Here is a 17,151-nt window from a genome sequence, read left to right as displayed (position 1 = left end):
AAGAAGACATGGAAGTGAACCCAACAGCTCACCACGTCTCACAGCCCCCCGGCTCTCTTTGGCATTTTCAGGTGCTGGAGGAAGAGTGGGAAAGTCCACTTTCATCCATGTGGTTGACCAAGCATAAATCTAGAGCAGCTCTCTTCCCTCTTAGTCTAAGATGACCATTTTATTTATTTATTGTTTATAGATTTATATCCTGCTTCTTTCTCATACAGACTCAAAGCAACATACATGAGTCTCCTGCTGCTGCTCTCATTCTTACCCCCACAACAACCACCCTGTGAGGTAGGTTGGGCAGAGAGGCTGTGAATGGCCCAAAGGCACCAGTTGGCTCCGTGGCTGAATGGGGATTAGAACCCAGATCACCTGAGTCCCAGTCCCGTGCTCTTAACCACTACACCACACTGGCTCTCAATTTGCCTGAAGCAGATCATAGCAAGACATGAGTTGAACAATCAACAGGTGGTTCTACTGGTTATGATAGTGAAAGTATGGTGCCACCAACAGGAGTGCATGTAGCTTTAGTTTCACAATTTAGTAACTTGTCAAGAGGTCCTGAGATTAAAACAAATAAATGATTTTGTGTTCCTACCACTAGTGCCATAATGAGCAGCTGTCTTGAGGAAAAGATCGGGGAAACTTGATGAAGTTGAAGGAATTTAACCTGTAGATGAGCCATTGCAAATTATTTTTAACAGGCTCTGTGGGAGAATGCTAAGGAAACCTTAAGAGTATTTGAACATAGGCTTGTATGTTTTCAAGAAAAGGAGGTGTGTACTTATTGACAGGGGGAGACAAAGTTTCTGGGTAAGGTAACTATTTTAAAAATAACATTAATTAAATTGTAAAACAGCTAGTTCAAAACTAATTTTATAGTGAATGTGCATTTCAAATAATGCCATCTTTTTCACAGTTCTGAGGTATGTACCAAAATGCATGTTTCTTGTTGATTTACTGTGAATTTTCTCCAAGAATATATATGCAGGTGAAAATTGTATTTGAATGAATTGACCAAACTTGGCTGCAGTATAAGAGTCAACTTTAATTTGCCTTAAAAAAATATCTTGGCATAACACACTAAAAAGCAAGCCTAATTCTACTATGTTTTAAACTTCTTCAAGTCTGTTACTTTTTGATAAAGCTGGATTAAATGTCTGTTTCACTTGCTGAGGTTGATAGCAAAAATGTTACACACCAGCTTGTGGTTTCATGCTTGAGGTTGCAATCCCAAACAGTGCTAAGTCATTGTTGAAGTGAGTAGTATTTGTTCCGTAGTAAAGTGCATTTGGGAATGTTTTAGAGCTGGCCAGGTCCACCATCAAGGATGGGCAGTCAGGCACTTTCTGAGGTCCCACAGTCCAGCCGCAGTTCATTTCCAAGAGCTTCCTGGATTTGCTCTTCCTTAGCACCATTGCAGCTCAGCAATGTACATTACTTCTTGTGGGGAGCTATGTTGGGATTATTACTGGCAGGTCAGCAATTATTACTTCTCACGGGCTTTCTTGCACCATTTCTGCATTAGACCCCAGATTTCTTCAGGCAAGTCATATTACAATATTTTTATATTATTAGCAGCACACTGCATTTATATCGCACCATTTATGCTCTTGCAAGGAACCCAGGGTGGCTCACAGAGTCCTCCTCCATTCCATTTTATCCTCACAATAACCCTGAGTTATGTTAGGCTGAGAGAGAGTGACTGGCCCAAAGTCACCCAGTGAGCTTCAAGGCTGAGTTGGGGACTAGAACCTGGATCTCCCAGGTCTCCAATCCAGGACTCTCACCCCCACCAGCTCTCATATGCTGTGTGTCCCCCAAAGTACATACTCCAGTGTGTGCTGAACTTGGCTGTGGTGTCTTGGAGAGGAAGGAGCGGTGGCCTCAGTAGGCTGGTGAGCTGAAGCGGAGGGCCTCTGCATGAAAACGTGTCCTCTCTAGGGTCTTCCTTTTTAAAAAGCAATATTTGCTGATATGCAGCTGTGCATCTGTGACCAGCACAAAGCTCTCACTTGGCTTCAAGGGCTGGGTGAAGAAGGCAGCTCCTCATTGAGCCTGTGGGCAGCCTTGGCAAGAGAGAAGCCCACCAGCTTTCCCTTAGTTTCCTCTCTTCCTTGAGGCCCTGCCATGACTTCTCTCTTTCTCTCACCCAGTGAACTGGAGAGTAAATGCAGTGCTCCCTCCCCTCCCCTCCCCTCCCCTCTCTCCTCTTGTCCTTTGAAACAACAAAACCTGCAGTGGCTTTCTTGTCTTTTTGGTTGTCTCCTTTGTCCTCTTACCTTAAAAAACAACTAGCTGAAAAAACGGGGCAATGCTTGTCTTTCGAGATACTTATTGAGAAGTAAATTGCATTGGCTTCAGTGGGGATCCCCATGTGTTCTTTCAGGAAATGTTTTTGGCTGGAGAGGAACAGAGGTACTCTTCCTGCAAGCTTCACCCCATTGTGTGAGGGGATGGCAGAAAACAGCTGCATAGCACCCCCTTCTCTCCCCATCCCCTATTCCATGATATTTTTTTGTGGGGAGGGAAAAGAGAAGCTGTCAATTACTTAAAAAATAAGACTTTGCAGCAGCAACTATGCACATAAACTTAATGGATGGGGAAAATGTGAAGGAAATTTAAAAGGCCATTTCCTCTGCACTCATCCCTTTTCCAACTCTTCCTACTTCTCCTGCAACTGCATTTCCTTGTGACTGTTGTGAGCCAAGGTTCCTCCTTTGAGCAATCACCAGCTACAGATCGGTTTCCTTGTGACCTGCTTTATTGCTCCCAAGTACAAATCACCCAGAACAGATCTCTGAGCATGCACAGAATGATTTGTTGAACCCAATCTAGTGTTTACCTCCAGGAACTCTACTTATGAAAATCCCCGAGCCCCATACCCTCAAGAGGGGCTTTCTGAAGGTGAGCACCCCTCCCTTCTACATACTGCTCTTTCAGTTGGGCCTCCTGTCTCTGCTGACACCATGTCATGTGGGGAAGGGAACCTAGCCTGCGTCTGAAAATTGCTCGTCCTCAGAGACTCCTCCCACTGGCTGTACATCTTGACCGTTCCCAGGAAGTGCCTGGATTGACGGAGTACCTGGCCTTGAGGTAATCACTTCCTCCGCCTCCCAGAATCTTGTGCTCACCCATGCGCCCCAATCTCACTGAAATATGCTTCACTTTCTGATTACAAACTGTCTGGAATGCAGCCAACCGTCTGCGGGATCGATTGCCCAAGACTGCCATCCTTCTTTCTCCTAACATTGACACAATGCAGGGGAAACTGCTGCATTCCATAGCTTGTGCCCCTGCACTAGTAACTGTGTTTTGCATCCATGCTGGGAGAGCATCCCTTGATATAAAAAAGAGAAAGAGGAGGAGGAGGAGCAATAGAAGCAAGTGGCAGTGGGAGGGGAGACTCCCTGCGGAAAGAGGCCCTTTGAGGGTGCTGGATCAGGCACTGTAAGTGGCTCCAGTTTTGTCACCCATTTAAATTCACTATTGTCTCTCGTGTGTGTCTCTTCCCATGCCACCCCACCAATACAAAAAGAGAATCCAAGTATAGTTTTGTTGCATCAGTAATTTTTTTTGCATGCAGTAAACAGAATGCATAAGCAGTCTCATAAAGAGGCCCATAAAAATTAGCAGGCAACATACTTTTTTACTGCTTGGCCTTCCTTACAAGTTGTTATGGCTGCTGGCTAACCTGTCCTTTTGTCGGGCAGTAAATAGCCCAGGACTGTTTCTTCTCATCAAGAAGAAGCAAAGGTAGAGGTGTTTTGTAAGAAAAAAATGTATCCATATTAGGTTAGCAACTTAAATATGCCAAACAAAGCATTATCAACAGGCAAGATTGTATAAAAACCCATTTTGGAAAAGATTATATAAAACACACAGATGACTTGGTAATTGGAACAAAGTAGGAGGAAATGAGGCAGTTTTTACATTAACAATGCTACAGATAATTTTACGTGGTGTGTTAGGGGAAAAAAGGCAAAGGGAACCTAGGCTCGATAGCTTTACCTGGCAGAAGTTGGAGATGAATTTGTGGAATATAAAGTACCACTGTCATGTAGCACAAAATCATATTCTTCTGGTCTGCTGAATGGCTAAATTTTGTATTCTCCAGACTGCACAAAAATGGAGGTAGCCATGTTGGCAGTAAGACAAAATCCCAAATCCTTATTAATTTTCTGAAAGAACTCATTAGAAGATACTCTCCTGAGAGCTGGAGGTAACTATGGTGTTTTCCAAAGACAAACCTTGGAGAAGGCAATGCTCACTTTCTTCTCTCCCCACCCAGTGGAAAACATTTTACAAATAACAGGTGCAAAGGGAGCTGTAAACTGGCAAATGGTGAAGCCTTTTGAGGGTGCAGGACCATTCTTCCACTGGGATTTGCTGTTGGATAATAGATATGCTGTCTTTCAGGAATGTCTGCTACTTGCTCCCACCATGCTTGTATCCTTGGACTTTTTGGGAAGGATGTTGGTTTGTAGTGGTTTTAGCATACACTGGCAGATGGGAGTTTTACTGTCATTCTTTCTGGGTTTTGCTACTTAGTTTTTTAGGAACACAAGTAGCTGGCTCATTTAGCCTTGTGCTGTCAGCATGGACTGGATGTGGCTCTCCAGTGTTCCAGGTCTCCTTCCTGCCTTACCTGGAGATGCTGGGTTTTGAATCTGGGCATTCTGCATGCAGAGCTTCTGCTGTATCACTGAGCTATGCGCTCCCTTCTTCTTTTACATAATGGTAGTTTAAGATTTACTGCTATTTAATTGCATTTTGAGAAATCTCTATATATTCTCTTTCTCCTTGTCTGCGTTGGACTTTTTGGAAAGCTCAGGTAACAGTGTTTTAAATAAAATAAAATAATCAAAAAAGTGTACTGGAGCACATCTTAAGTGTGCTATCATCCAAAGGAATCCAAAGCTGGTCATGCTGCCTGTGAAACTACCCTTGCTTGGGGATGTAAGGGGAACCTTTATGTTAACCATTGTAGTCTTTGTGGATAAGGACCATCTCTAGCTCTTCAGGACAGGGTTGGTTAGGGATGAGCAAATAATCTGTTTGTGGATTCCCTGGGTGTGGCTTCTCGAACTCTGGGCTACTTTGCAGTGGCCCAGAGACAAGTTCTCAGCAGCAGCGCATGGGGAAGAAGGTTGGTCACAAGAATAGCATCAGGTGTGCCCACTTGCAGCGCCCTCTTCTGCAACCAGTATCCTCTTCCGCAACCTGCAACCATTCCTGGTGGGGAAAATTGCCAGTTACACAACTGGGGTTCCAGAAGCATTGTGGACTTCCTCTTGGCTTATCTCCCTGTGCAGTACTAGGCCAAGCACAAGCAGACCTCACTGCATGCTAGAGGGATGGCTTCTGAAAGAGTTTGTTTCTGCCCTGACGTGCAGTGGAGATGAGGCGATACTTCTACAAGATGCTGCTTCTTCAGAGTACAAATGCATTTTTTAAACATTGCTCCATGTAACAGGACTCCTTGAAATAGTCAGCCTAGCCCAGAAGGGTTGTGCTGTGCTGAAACCATTCTGCTTGATGTTCTTATTTTCTTCTTGTAGTGAGTTGCTTATGTGGGGAAGCATTCGGCAATGGTATTCCCAGTCCGAGGAGGTATAATCCCATTCTGTTGTATGTGTAGACTAGGCAGGTGGTTCCTGTTATGCCTGTAGCAAGGTAACATAATGGTGGACAAGTTTCTTCTTCATTACTGCCCACTTTTATGATGTTTTCTAAAGTAATGATGTATAAGAGTTTTTAGAGCAGTTTAGCCAGGCAGTTGCATTTGAGGTGGGGGGGGGGGAGTTTCCAGAATTGCTTAAGTCACACATGCCTGTGGAACATGTTAATAATAGAATTTTGAGAAAGCTGTGGAAAAGCAGCATTTATATTTATTATGGTTTTCCTGCAGTTGGATTGCCATAAAGTGAACCACAGGCTCTTGTGGCCATCATTTCTTCATCCTAAGTATTTTCACTGCATGATTATGAAGAATGTGTGGCTTTTGTGATGCAGCTGGGCCAGACTCTTCTCTATTCTCTCTTCTCAACAGACACTCGGTTGTGAAAGACTTTTCTTAAAGACTATTTAGAACCATAGCTTATGAAACAACATGATTTGCTGTGTGTCTGTGGAAGCACCAAGAAAAATTTCCTGGATTTCACTTTTGAATGTCAAAGAGAGCTCTTGCTTACATGTCTTGTAGAAACAGTCTGGACCCAGTCAGAGATAAATAAACAGTGGAGGTAATGACTTTCACTTTTTAAAAATAAAATATCACCACAAATGCATAATAATATTAAAGAAGCAAAGCAGGATGTGATTACTTTGGGGGAAAACATTTTGTATGGTGGTTAACATATGGAATGAATTACCTGCTATAACAGAAAAACTGCAGTGTATATCATTTCATATGGGGAGTTAGCTTCTGCTTATGAAATTCTTTCCTATCAGATTATTAGTAGTGGGCAGAGTGCAAACATGTTAATACATTTTGAGTACATTAACTAAATTAAGGTATTTGTTCAAAGAAAATTACTTCCTGCATCTGAATTTCTATTCAGTTCTCAAGATCATAAATTCAGGCTGAGAGAGCTGGGAATAAGCTACTGTGTCTGTTTTAAACTGACATACTTTTGTAAATTTATAGCCCTTTTCAATGTTGTGCTGACAGAAGTGAGCCCTGCTGATTTCAGTGGCAGCTGCTCCCAGAGAATGGTGCATGGGATTGCAGCCTTAAGCTTCTAAGGATGCAGACCTGTATGTTTAGACAGAAAAGAGTCGGACAACTCCCAGAACTCGGCTTCTAGGTATGTATTGACTTGCCCCCTAAATTGTGGAATGGAGGGACAAAGGGAACAGAAGATGCTGCCTTAAACCAAGTTAGGGTGTCTAACCCAATATTGTCCATTCTAGCCAGCAGTGGTTGTTTAGGATTGTGGGCACAGGTCTTTTCCATCTCCTAGAACTTCATTCTTTTAACTGGAAGTGCTTAAGGCTGAATGGGGACATTTTCCATGCAAACATGTTTTCTACTATTGAGCTGCTGCTGCTTACTTAAGTCAGTCTATTCGTACTGGTCTTTTTTTGGTCTGTCCTTTAATACCCATCTTTCTACCATGGCTTGAAAGGAAGTGAGGGTCAAGAGGACAAAGAGATACCTTGAGAGGATGAGAGAAGGTAAGGATGGAACCTTCCTCCACCTCATTTCATCCAAGGTGTGGAAGTAGCTGTTCCCAACCTGGTGCCCTCCAGATATTTTAGATTTCAGCTTATATCAGTCTCAGTTACTTTGGCCAATGGTGAGGAATTCTGGGACTTGTAGTCCAAAACATCTGGAGAGCATCTGAGTGCAGAGGTGTGGTGCAGAAGCTGCAGAGTTGCCTAACATCTTTCTAGTGAGCAGAAGGGAAAGGAGACACAGTAAACAGCATTCTCTGGCTGGGTTCACACATTACAACAAGCAACACTGCATGGTTTCCAGAGTGCATGGGGGGGGGGAGTATGTGGGCGGGTGGGATGTGCCTGTCAATAGTTTCTATGCTAGCATGGTTTTCACCATACTTGCTCAGTCCTCCTGCTGTCGGCACATATCCCAGTGTGTCCTGAAATTCAGTCCCACCCTGGATAGCTGGAGCAGCCTGTTGTTGCCACTCTTTACAGGGGATTGTGTGGTAGCTGCATACCAGGACTATGGAAACCACAATACCAGGTTTGGATGCCTGGAGAAACCCTGATGAAGGGTGACCGGATCATTGTTTCTCGTTGTGGTTTCAAGGGAAAAAAAACCCCAAACATGCCATGTTGAAAGGCCACAAGTTTGACGGACATGACGGACCATCCTGCATAAGAAACCACCCTGATATTTTATGTCATGTGAACTCACCCCCTGTGTGTGGTATTAAAAAGGACCATCCAAACTTGAACTTTTTTGTGTAAGAAGTTCATTACTAGGTTTTTTTTGTTTGTTTACACTGCTTAAAATTCAACTGGGTGAATTTATCCAAATTAATCTAATTTCACCAAAATAAAGGCATCCAGTTTTTGTGGACAAAGCTTATGGCACAACACTGACAGTGTAAATTGTAATGAAATCCAATGTGGAGTTTAATTTAGAGCTTATTGTAATTCATCAGTGTGAAAAAATGGCAGTCAATTTAAGTGATAACAGTGCTGTGCTAAATCTTCCTTTGATAGCAGTTTTGTATTCTAAAATTTCAAAACACCAACCTGTGAATACTGACCATCAGACCCATTTTTTCAGTCCCTCACTCTTGTCCAGAACTGAGCAGGATCTCGATGGCCATTTTATCCAGGTATATGTGGAAAAACTACTGGGCTAGAAAGAGGGATGTTAGTTGGCAAAAGGTGTGGCAATTAGCCTTCTTCATTTTCTTTATTCATTTTCTTCCCCCTCTTTACAGTGTGGTTTGGACTTGTTTTTATAATCCACAATATAAAATACTATGTGTGTTTTTAAAAGCCTCTGTGAGGAGTCTGCTTTCAGGATGCTGGAAATTAATTATCTATCTAATTTAGAGAATGTTTTCAGAAGTCCTTCTTGTTCTAGTCAAAAACCATAATAGAGTCTTTTATGTGCAGATCTTTTATTCCCTGATCTACTAGCATGCTAAGAGATGTGTGTGTGTGTGTGTGTGTGTGTGTGTGTGAGAGAGAGAGAGAGAGAGAGAGAGAGAGAGAGAGAGAGAGAGAGAGAGAGAGAGAGAGAGAGGCACAGGCACAGGCACAGTCAGACAGACTTATTTATACATGCCACATAAACGACCAAGCTTTTTGCTGTTGCATTCACTCTGGTGGTTTCTTGTCTTAGCTAAAGATCAGTAATTCCTTATTCCTTCCTCCCTCCAGTGCTGAATCCCACATATATATATATATAGTCACAGATGTATAATGTCACAGTGGGATTTACTTTGGCAGGGCCAGCTCTACAAGCTAGAAGAATGCAGCAGCCGTCTCAGGTGGCAGATGCTTTGGAGGCAGTCGCAAGGGTTTGGTGGAAAGACCTGTGAGCCATGTGACTTGTTTTGCATCCTATATCTGGCTGTCTTCAGATGCAGTGAAGGCTGCTGCTCCTTAATCAGTGTTGAAGACAGATGTCTCTGCCAGTCCAGCTGGCTTTTTATGTGGAATAGGAAGGATCACCCTCTTGTTCTTGCCACAGACAGCAAAACCCCTTGGTGCAACACTGCACTTCGGGTCCACAAGCTCGAGATGTGAGGTTGGGTGGTTGCATTGCTTGGTCTTCTCTTGCACCTTTGCTAGAGGTGCAAATATTGTGCAAATATTTAACCAGCACATAAAGTTAATCACACTTAATAGGTTTTCAAACAGTTTCTGCAGATGCTTGTTTAAAAGCTGAAGGAGTGCCTTTTAAAACAGTGAGCATACACTGCCTTTTAAAAACAAACCATTCAAATGTCAATTTTCCGCCTGAACAAAAATGAATGAAGATTAAGCATTGCTGAAAGCAATATTGTCATTAGAGCTGAAGATTTTTCATCTGTAATGAAAATGTCCCGAAAACCATGCAATTTCATATTTCTTAAAGGTAAATAAATGCCATAACTTGTCTGTAATTTTGTTTAAAGTATACTTTTAAAGACATTGTAATAAAAACGGATGTCATGCATATGAAATAATTATTTCTTGGAGAAATGTTTTTTTAATAACTTGATGGCGCTGACTAATTAACTGCAGATTAGGAAGGAAATTGGTTAGGAGTAAGCTGCCTGCAGAAAGATAACAGCAGGTTTCTAAATTCTATTTGTGGGTAACAAGCTCTTTCTCTATAGTCTATACTTGAGTGATCTTCATTAAGCTGTTACATGACTTTCCATTCTTGATTTTCTTTATTTATTACATTTCTATCCTGCTAAATAACCAAAGTGATTTACATTTTTTATTTTTGGCAGTAACTCTGGCAGTTCTAATTCTGTCCATAAATTCATGCTGTCGACCTTTTTGTTTGCCTTCATCCTTACTCCAGCTTAATATTTTTCCGAAAGCTTACACTTCTTATATTATGATGAAGATGGTAATGATTAAACTCTTCTTTTCTCAGTGGCAACATTTGTGTGATTCAGTTTGAGTACACGTGCGATGAAGAATTAGTTTCATGCATTGAGAGGTTCCTGTGATTGAAAACTGTTGTGCTTCTGCGTTCTAGGCTGTTGTTGTCACAGTATTTTCTGATCATGAAGGAAACACATGCCAGAAATAGGCACATTTTCACCTTGAGTAAATGAGGCTACAGATTGGTTTATACTTTCCTAAATTTCAGCAGGCCACATGAAATGACTTTTTATTTCAGTAATATTCAGTTCAGACTTGCTTTAGAGGGCTTTGCACTGGCAGTTTGCGTCGTGAGCTAGAGTTCCTCTGTTACACAAAGCCACAGAACTTTCCTGCAAAACGTTCTTTTTTGACTGAAGTGTTTTCCAGAAGCACAAACTCCTAGAATGAGTTTTCTGCACATGCAAAACCCAATCTAATAATTACTTCCAGGAACTCTCTTTATGTTTGCAACCCATCCTTTTGAGAGTGGCCTTTTGGAAATGAACACGCCTCCTCTCTGTACACCGATTCTCTAATTGGACTGCCCTCCTCTGCCGACATTGTAACATAGGGTTAAGAGCCGTACCCGCCTTGTCTGTCTCTGAGAAACTCCCGTTTCAAGTTTTCTCCTGCTAACTGTAGATTTTGGTTATTCCCAGAGGCCGCCTGCACGCCTGGGGAGTCTGGTCTTGACATATAAGTCTCCGCTTTTCTCATCTCAAAGTTCAGGATTAGCCCACATTTTGAGGCCTCCTCCTCCTCCTTTGAATTCCAATCAACAGGCCTTGGGCATGCACACCAAGCAACTCACTCCCAACAGTTTGGACATGGCAGTGCATTAATTAGGAACTAGGAAGCTCCCCTATACTGAGTCAAGCCACTGGGTCCATGTAAACCAGTATGGGCATCACTGACAGGTAGCAGTGACCCTCCAGGGTTTCTGGAAGGAGTTTGCTGTCCCTACATGGAGTTTCTGGAGCTTGAACCCAGGATTCTCTGCATGCAGAGCAGATGCTCTACCACAGAACTACATCCCCATCCATAACATTTTGTTCCCAATAGCTGGAAGCTCCTTTCTCAGCTGTAGTGGGACCAGGGTGTCCGTGAGAACAGTGATGTCAGAACTGCTGAGTTTGGCTTCAGGATGCATTGCAATTTGGTCATGAACACATTGGGTGATTTTGAGCACATCTTTGTTCTTCAGTGCCCAGCCCCTCATCCATAAAATACAGTAATAATTATGAAAGTCACAAAATGGCTGTAGGAATGACTGGCAAAGATCAGTGTAGCATGACACTTCACAGTAATGTACACAGTGTCTCCCACAGTGTTGTAACAGTTATACAGTTATATCCCACCCTTCTTGTTTCTGAATAATATCTTATAATAATGTGATGGAAACAGCCAGCAATTTGCATTGCCCACAATCTGCTCTGACATTTGAAGTATTAATTCTAAGTACATTTCCCATTATGTTGCAGCTTCCTTTAATAATGCAGGGAGGTGTGTCTATCTTTTGAAATGTCACAAAGTTAGCTGGAGAAAATTAGGTGGCTGCTTTCTTTAAATAACACAGAGGAGACTTACCTATTCTGCAGCATAAAGTATTTATACAATATGATTTTGGTGGGTTCCTGGGAAGACTAGTGGATAGACATGAGCATCTGGAGACTGTTTTAAAGCATTCCATGGAACAGGCCATTTCTGAACTTGTGATTTTCACAAAGATATGGTGATGCTCAAATCTGCACAGCACTGACTACAAGGTTGTTTTTGGGAAGCGGAGAAGGTGCAGCTAGGGCTGGACCCAGGTAAAAGTCCAAGGCCCACTGCCTGCGTGCCCATCCCATCGACTGTCCATAGGGCAGCAGGTGACAAGGGCAGCAGACATAAACACCTGTTTTGTTCCTTTAGTCATGGTGATGGTATGATTTGAGATAAAATTGCATAACTGCACATACTCTTTTATTTATTTTTTAATCAGGAGTGGATTTTTTTTATCTTAACATATAAGGGATGCAAAAGCAGCTTTAAAGCATGGAATGGCTATTGGAAAAGAAGAGATGTGTTAGTTGCACACATTACAGCTGGCATAATGTACATGGCCATCTAACCTTCAGCCCCTCCCATAACATCACTCAGCCAGGTTTTAATACTACTTAGCTAAGCCACTGTTTGCAGCAGCTTGGAGGAAAACTGCCCAATCTGTGCTGTGTGTCACAGAACAGTAGGATTTGCTAAGAGTGCTGGTGGGACACTTTGCTGCAAGGAACAATTTCAGATGGTTACCATGTGGTTTCTTTTTCTATGGGCCCTAAGTCTATGTTGGGGAAAGTGTGACAGAGTTGTGTTTGTACTGATCCTACCACTGCTGGTGAACTTGTAGCTTTTATGCATGTTACTCTCCAGTGGCACTCAGGGTTCCACCCCCCTCCAAATCTACTTATCACTTGACCAGGGTAGTCATTAACATCTTGTGACAATGCTACATCTTACCAGCTGATTCCTATACAAAACAAACATCTGTCTGGCACAAGAAGAATATGTAATAAATGGAATTTCTCTGCTGTTAGCTTGGTTTCATCATTTTGCTATAATGCTTTGTTTAGTTAAAAGTCATGATTATGTTCCAGTCTGATGTTGTGCTTGCATTTTGCATTATTAACTATATTAGGGAGATGTGCATAGAGATGAAAATGAGTTATGGAATATCTGAGACAGAACAAGGATTCTGATGAGCCAGTGAGAATATTACCCAGATGGGGATTTTGGCAGGCATAAGCTGCCTTTTACCATCTGTTTAATCTTTGCAACAAAGACGCATTAAGACAAATATGGGTAAGGCACAGAATTGGAAAATATACTTTTCGCAATCCAATCCTGGCATTCACTTTATGACACTGCATTCAAAATATGCCCTGAATCTTATTTTTTCTCTCAAGTAAGGTAAAAATAATTTTGCTATAGAAAACAAAATATTTACACTGCAGCTCAAACATCTGCAAGATGTCAGTATTCCTGTACAGGTTTGCATTTGCTGGACCTGCCTTCCCTTTTGGGTTAGGAACAGAGGAAGTGATTCAAGGCAAAGGTCTATCTACCCAGTATTGTTGCCACTGACCAGGGGTTCAGACAAGACTACTGGAAGAAACCAGGGAATAAACCAGCATCAAAGATTAAGATAAAGAACCCTTGTTCTTGTGCCACAGAACTCCCACAAGGTCACAGCCTGAGATTGCTAAACACCCCAGGCCCTTTAAGAGACAATCCCTCAGTCAGTACAGAGGTGGTGCTAACTCAAGCAGCACTTCTATGTAACCCTACATCTTACTCTGATCTTTATTGGAGAACCATGTAGATAAGCCTGCCTGGCTTCCAGAACCTTTTTCTATACCCAAAACTTCTCCTTGCTGCTGACTTCTTAGTAGAGAAAGTAGAGAGGGAGACATTTTCCTCCTCCCATAACACTCAAACCCAGAATCATCCCATGAAATTGATTTGTGGGAGCTTTACAACAGATAAAAGGAAGTACTTCTTCATACAGCACCATGGAATTCACTGCCATGGGAAGTGGTAATAGCCGCCAACTTGGATGGCTTTAAAAGGGGATTGGACAGATTTTTCTGGGAGAAGACTATCTGTGGTTGCCTAGCCATGTACTTCCTTCTTTACCGGAGTTGGCATACCTGTGTTTACCAGTTGCTGAGGAGCTTGGACAGGGGGAGGTCTTGTACCAATCCTGGTTGAGAGATCCTTTGGGCAGCTGGTTTGTCACTGTGTGTGAAGAAAAGTATATTTCAAAAGGCAAGTTTATTAGGAATCTCTGCCTCTGTTTATTTTATTTAGATGTGTTCCTTGAACTATTTTATGCCACTCTCCAGCATCAATACTTTCAGGGCAGCTTGCACATAACCAAAAACAAAATCAAGACAGTCCTTGCCTGTACAACATAAATGTAAAATGGCATAGCATGCAAGAAAAAAGAAACAGTTTTTAATGCTCTCCCAGAGTGATGATGGGGTCTTCTATGGGCTAAAGTAACTAGATGCATTTTGGAAACTTTGTTGGGGTAGTGGTTAATTCGTACCCAGTACTGATGGACCCACCATCAGGTGCAAAGGATGGTCTTTTGCTTCTACTCCAACCCTGCCCCAAGGGGAGATGTGCAGCAGGGCCACATCTGACAAGTCAGAATATGTGCATGCTTAGGATAGACTTACAAAAGTAGGTTAAACTTTTAAAAATATATATTTAAGGAGTACAGATCATGAGTAAATATGTTGTATATAAATTATTAAAAGAGGACTCTTCTGGATTAAGTCGCCCACAATTTTCAACCAGGATGTACTGACATGTGGAAAGTAGAACTCCGGGATGGCATAGCAAGTCCCTGCTGTACTCATTGTCTCAAAGGCAGAGGGGAAGGCTCAGCATTTTGGCTTTGTTTCCCCTTGCTTCAGTGCTCTCACTAATACTGCTGTGGCTTTTAATCCCTTTTTAACATTGTAGTGTTCCAGATTCTTCCTATTAATGAATTATTTCACAAATACCATTTGGATCTAGGAGCAAGGTTCTAGCACTATATTTTTTTATGGCATATAGTAGATGTTAATGTTTTTTAAAACAATTGCATAAGACTCAAGATTTTAAAATAATATAAGCCTCTTAAAAGCTTTTATTATTATCCTTTTAAAAGTATTCAGCTTGCTCACTAGAGTGCAGCAGAGAGAGCACAAATCAGTGCAGCTTGCTTTTAGGAAGAGTGACCAGTTAGATAAAGAAATATATAAATCAGCCAAGTGGTTTTGCAGGCACTTTGACTGAGCTGAGAGCATGTTCTTAGCAGCAAATATATCCCTGCAGTCATTAAATCCAGTAGATCTTCAGTGGGGCTTTCATTTCCACAAGTAGGGGTTGAATTATTTCTTGTCTCGTATTAGCTGGTAGCCTTATTGCCGATTGAACTGTCGCAGCGTTTGGCATTCCATTTGTCTTTTCCTTGCTTGCTAGGGAGAATGCTGGTTCTCTGTAAATTGTTCTAATCCAGCTACTAGAGGATTAGGTGGAGACCTAATCTCCTTCCTTTGAAATCATCCCTTGCAACTCTGTGATTCGGTAGGGAAAGGCAGTAACACTTTCTCAGTATCTGAACAGCTCTCATGCAGGAACTGGGGAAGAGTTGTTCTCTGTCACTCCAGAGGGCAGGACTAGAACCAATGCTTGGAAGTTTCAGGGCAGCAGATTTCAGCTAATAGAAGAACTTCCTAACAGTGGGAGCAGTGGAACAGTGGATGTGGTCTCTTTTCCTGGAGGTAAGCAAAGGCTGGATAGCCATCTCTCAGGGATACTGTAGCTACATAGAGCAGAACTTTGAACTAGATGATTTCTAAGGTTCCTTCCAAGGATTCTGTCCTTCTTAGCAGAGCAACTGACATCCAGAAAGTGCTTTAGGAAATGTATGATTGGTACCAGCTTTTAAAAGGCAGGCATCAATGGCAGATCAATTGTACGCAGAATGGCAGAGAAGATGTGGGTGGGTGCCTCTTTCAAATGAAGGTAATTTTCAAGGTCACATAGGACTGCACAGTATGTATGGGTTAGCCTGCTTTTGTGAAAAGTGTTGCCGTTCCCAACATAATGAACCAATCTGGACATATGTACATAAAAATGGTGGCAGGGAGCTGTACTATCAGACATAGAGTATCAGTGGAAGCACATTGCTGAACAGTAAAGAAGCAAATATAAATCCAGTGTTTAAAATTTCTGTCCTATTTGAATATTACTCTAAGCACTTGAATGCAGATACCTTGTACTTCTGCAACTAGTTATTAAACAAATGAGTCTTCACTTTTTAAATATAGCTTTAATGTTATAAGGGTAAGGCAGACTCTGATATGAAACAGAATCTGTTTACAAGAAAGCTTCAAGACTATTAATTCTTCTGACAGAGTTGGATAAAGAGAAACCTGGGTGAAGTTTCTGATAATAGTGTCTGACTTTTAATTTCTCCTACAGCCCACATACTAATTAAATGCTTGTTTTAATAAAATTTGAGCATTTTTTTGTCAATAACCGGTGTTATCATTAAAAGATAACACTGCAGTCTACAAGTTGTTCTGGCCATTTGTACTGGCATTTTATATTGATTGGAATTCAATGAAATTCCATGGTCTTGATCGAAGTAAAATGCTGAAAAATCCTAATTAGATCAATGGGGCTTAAGTTAGCCATTACTAACTTGTCCCATTGATTCTGCCCATCACTTTGGCATGCCTGACCTCAGCAGGAAATGGAAATGAGCCAGCTTAAGGAGTCTTATGTTAGGAGTGGGCAACATTTGGGGCACAGGGTCTAATTTACGCTCTCCACAATAATCCACTGAGGCCTACATCCTGTCACCACCACCTTTCAGGAGTATGATTCTTTGTTCCCTTGTGCCTTTTCCCCCTAGGAAAATTAGCAGGATATTTATAGTCTACCTCTCGTTTTCAACTAATCCAGGTGAGGCAGTGGCTGTACTGAACTGGTGCCTGGCCGAGGTAATGGGCTGGATGAGGGCCAATAAACTGAAGCACAGTCCAGACAAGATGGAGGTCCTCTTGGTAGGTGGGTCTGGCTCTGGGGTAGGGGACCTGGACCTTGTCCTGAATGGGGTTGCACTCCCTCTTAAGGACAGGGTTCGCAGCTTGGGAGTGCTCCTCAACCCAGAGCTGTCGTTAGAAGCTCAGGTGATGGTGGTGGCGAGGAGTGCTTTCCTTCAGCTTTGGCTGATCCAGCAACTGTGTCCCTACCTGGAGAACGAATGCCTGGCAACAGTGACACATGCATTGGTAACTTCCCGATTAGACTTCTGTAACGTGCTCTACATGGGGCTGCCCTTGAAGATGGTCCAGATACTTCAATTGGTGCAAAACAGAGCTGTCAGGTTGCTGACAGGGACTGGGCGTTGTTCTCCTATAACCCCAGTCCTCCGTCAGCTTCACTGGCTTCCCATTGAAGTCTGGGCCCAATTCAGGGTGTTGGTTATCATCTATAAAGCCCTCAATGGCTTGGGACCTGGTTATCTAAAGAAGCGCTTGC

At 42.2% G+C, this 17,151-nt stretch overlaps 1 protein-coding gene across 14 annotated transcripts in view; it reads left to right on the top strand.

Annotated features, from left to right (window-relative positions):
- The window catches only part of KIAA1217 (KIAA1217 ortholog), a 431,120-nt gene that overhangs the window by 53,866 nt on the left and 360,103 nt on the right, over positions 1-17,151 (top strand). Inside the window, exon 1 of one of the 14 annotated variants that reach the window (XM_044425214.1) lies at positions 8,685-15,383. The exons of the other annotated variants lie outside the window; for them this stretch is intronic. Within the exon in view, the coding sequence (XP_044281149.1) occupies positions 15,363-15,383 (21 nt within the window). The 5' untranslated portion in view covers positions 8,685-15,362. Of the gene's footprint in view, positions 1-8,684; positions 15,384-17,151 lie in introns of those variants that run through there. 14 annotated transcript variants of the gene reach the window in all.

This window comes from Varanus komodoensis, unplaced genomic scaffold (genome assembly GCF_004798865.1).
Source record: "Varanus komodoensis strain SLA01 unplaced genomic scaffold, ASM479886v1 scaffold15, whole genome shotgun sequence".
Classification (NCBI taxonomy): Eukaryota; Metazoa; Chordata; class Lepidosauria; order Squamata; family Varanidae; genus Varanus; species Varanus komodoensis.
The sequence above is the reverse complement of the archived record's forward strand: the minus strand, read 5'-3'. Positions and strand labels throughout refer to the sequence as shown.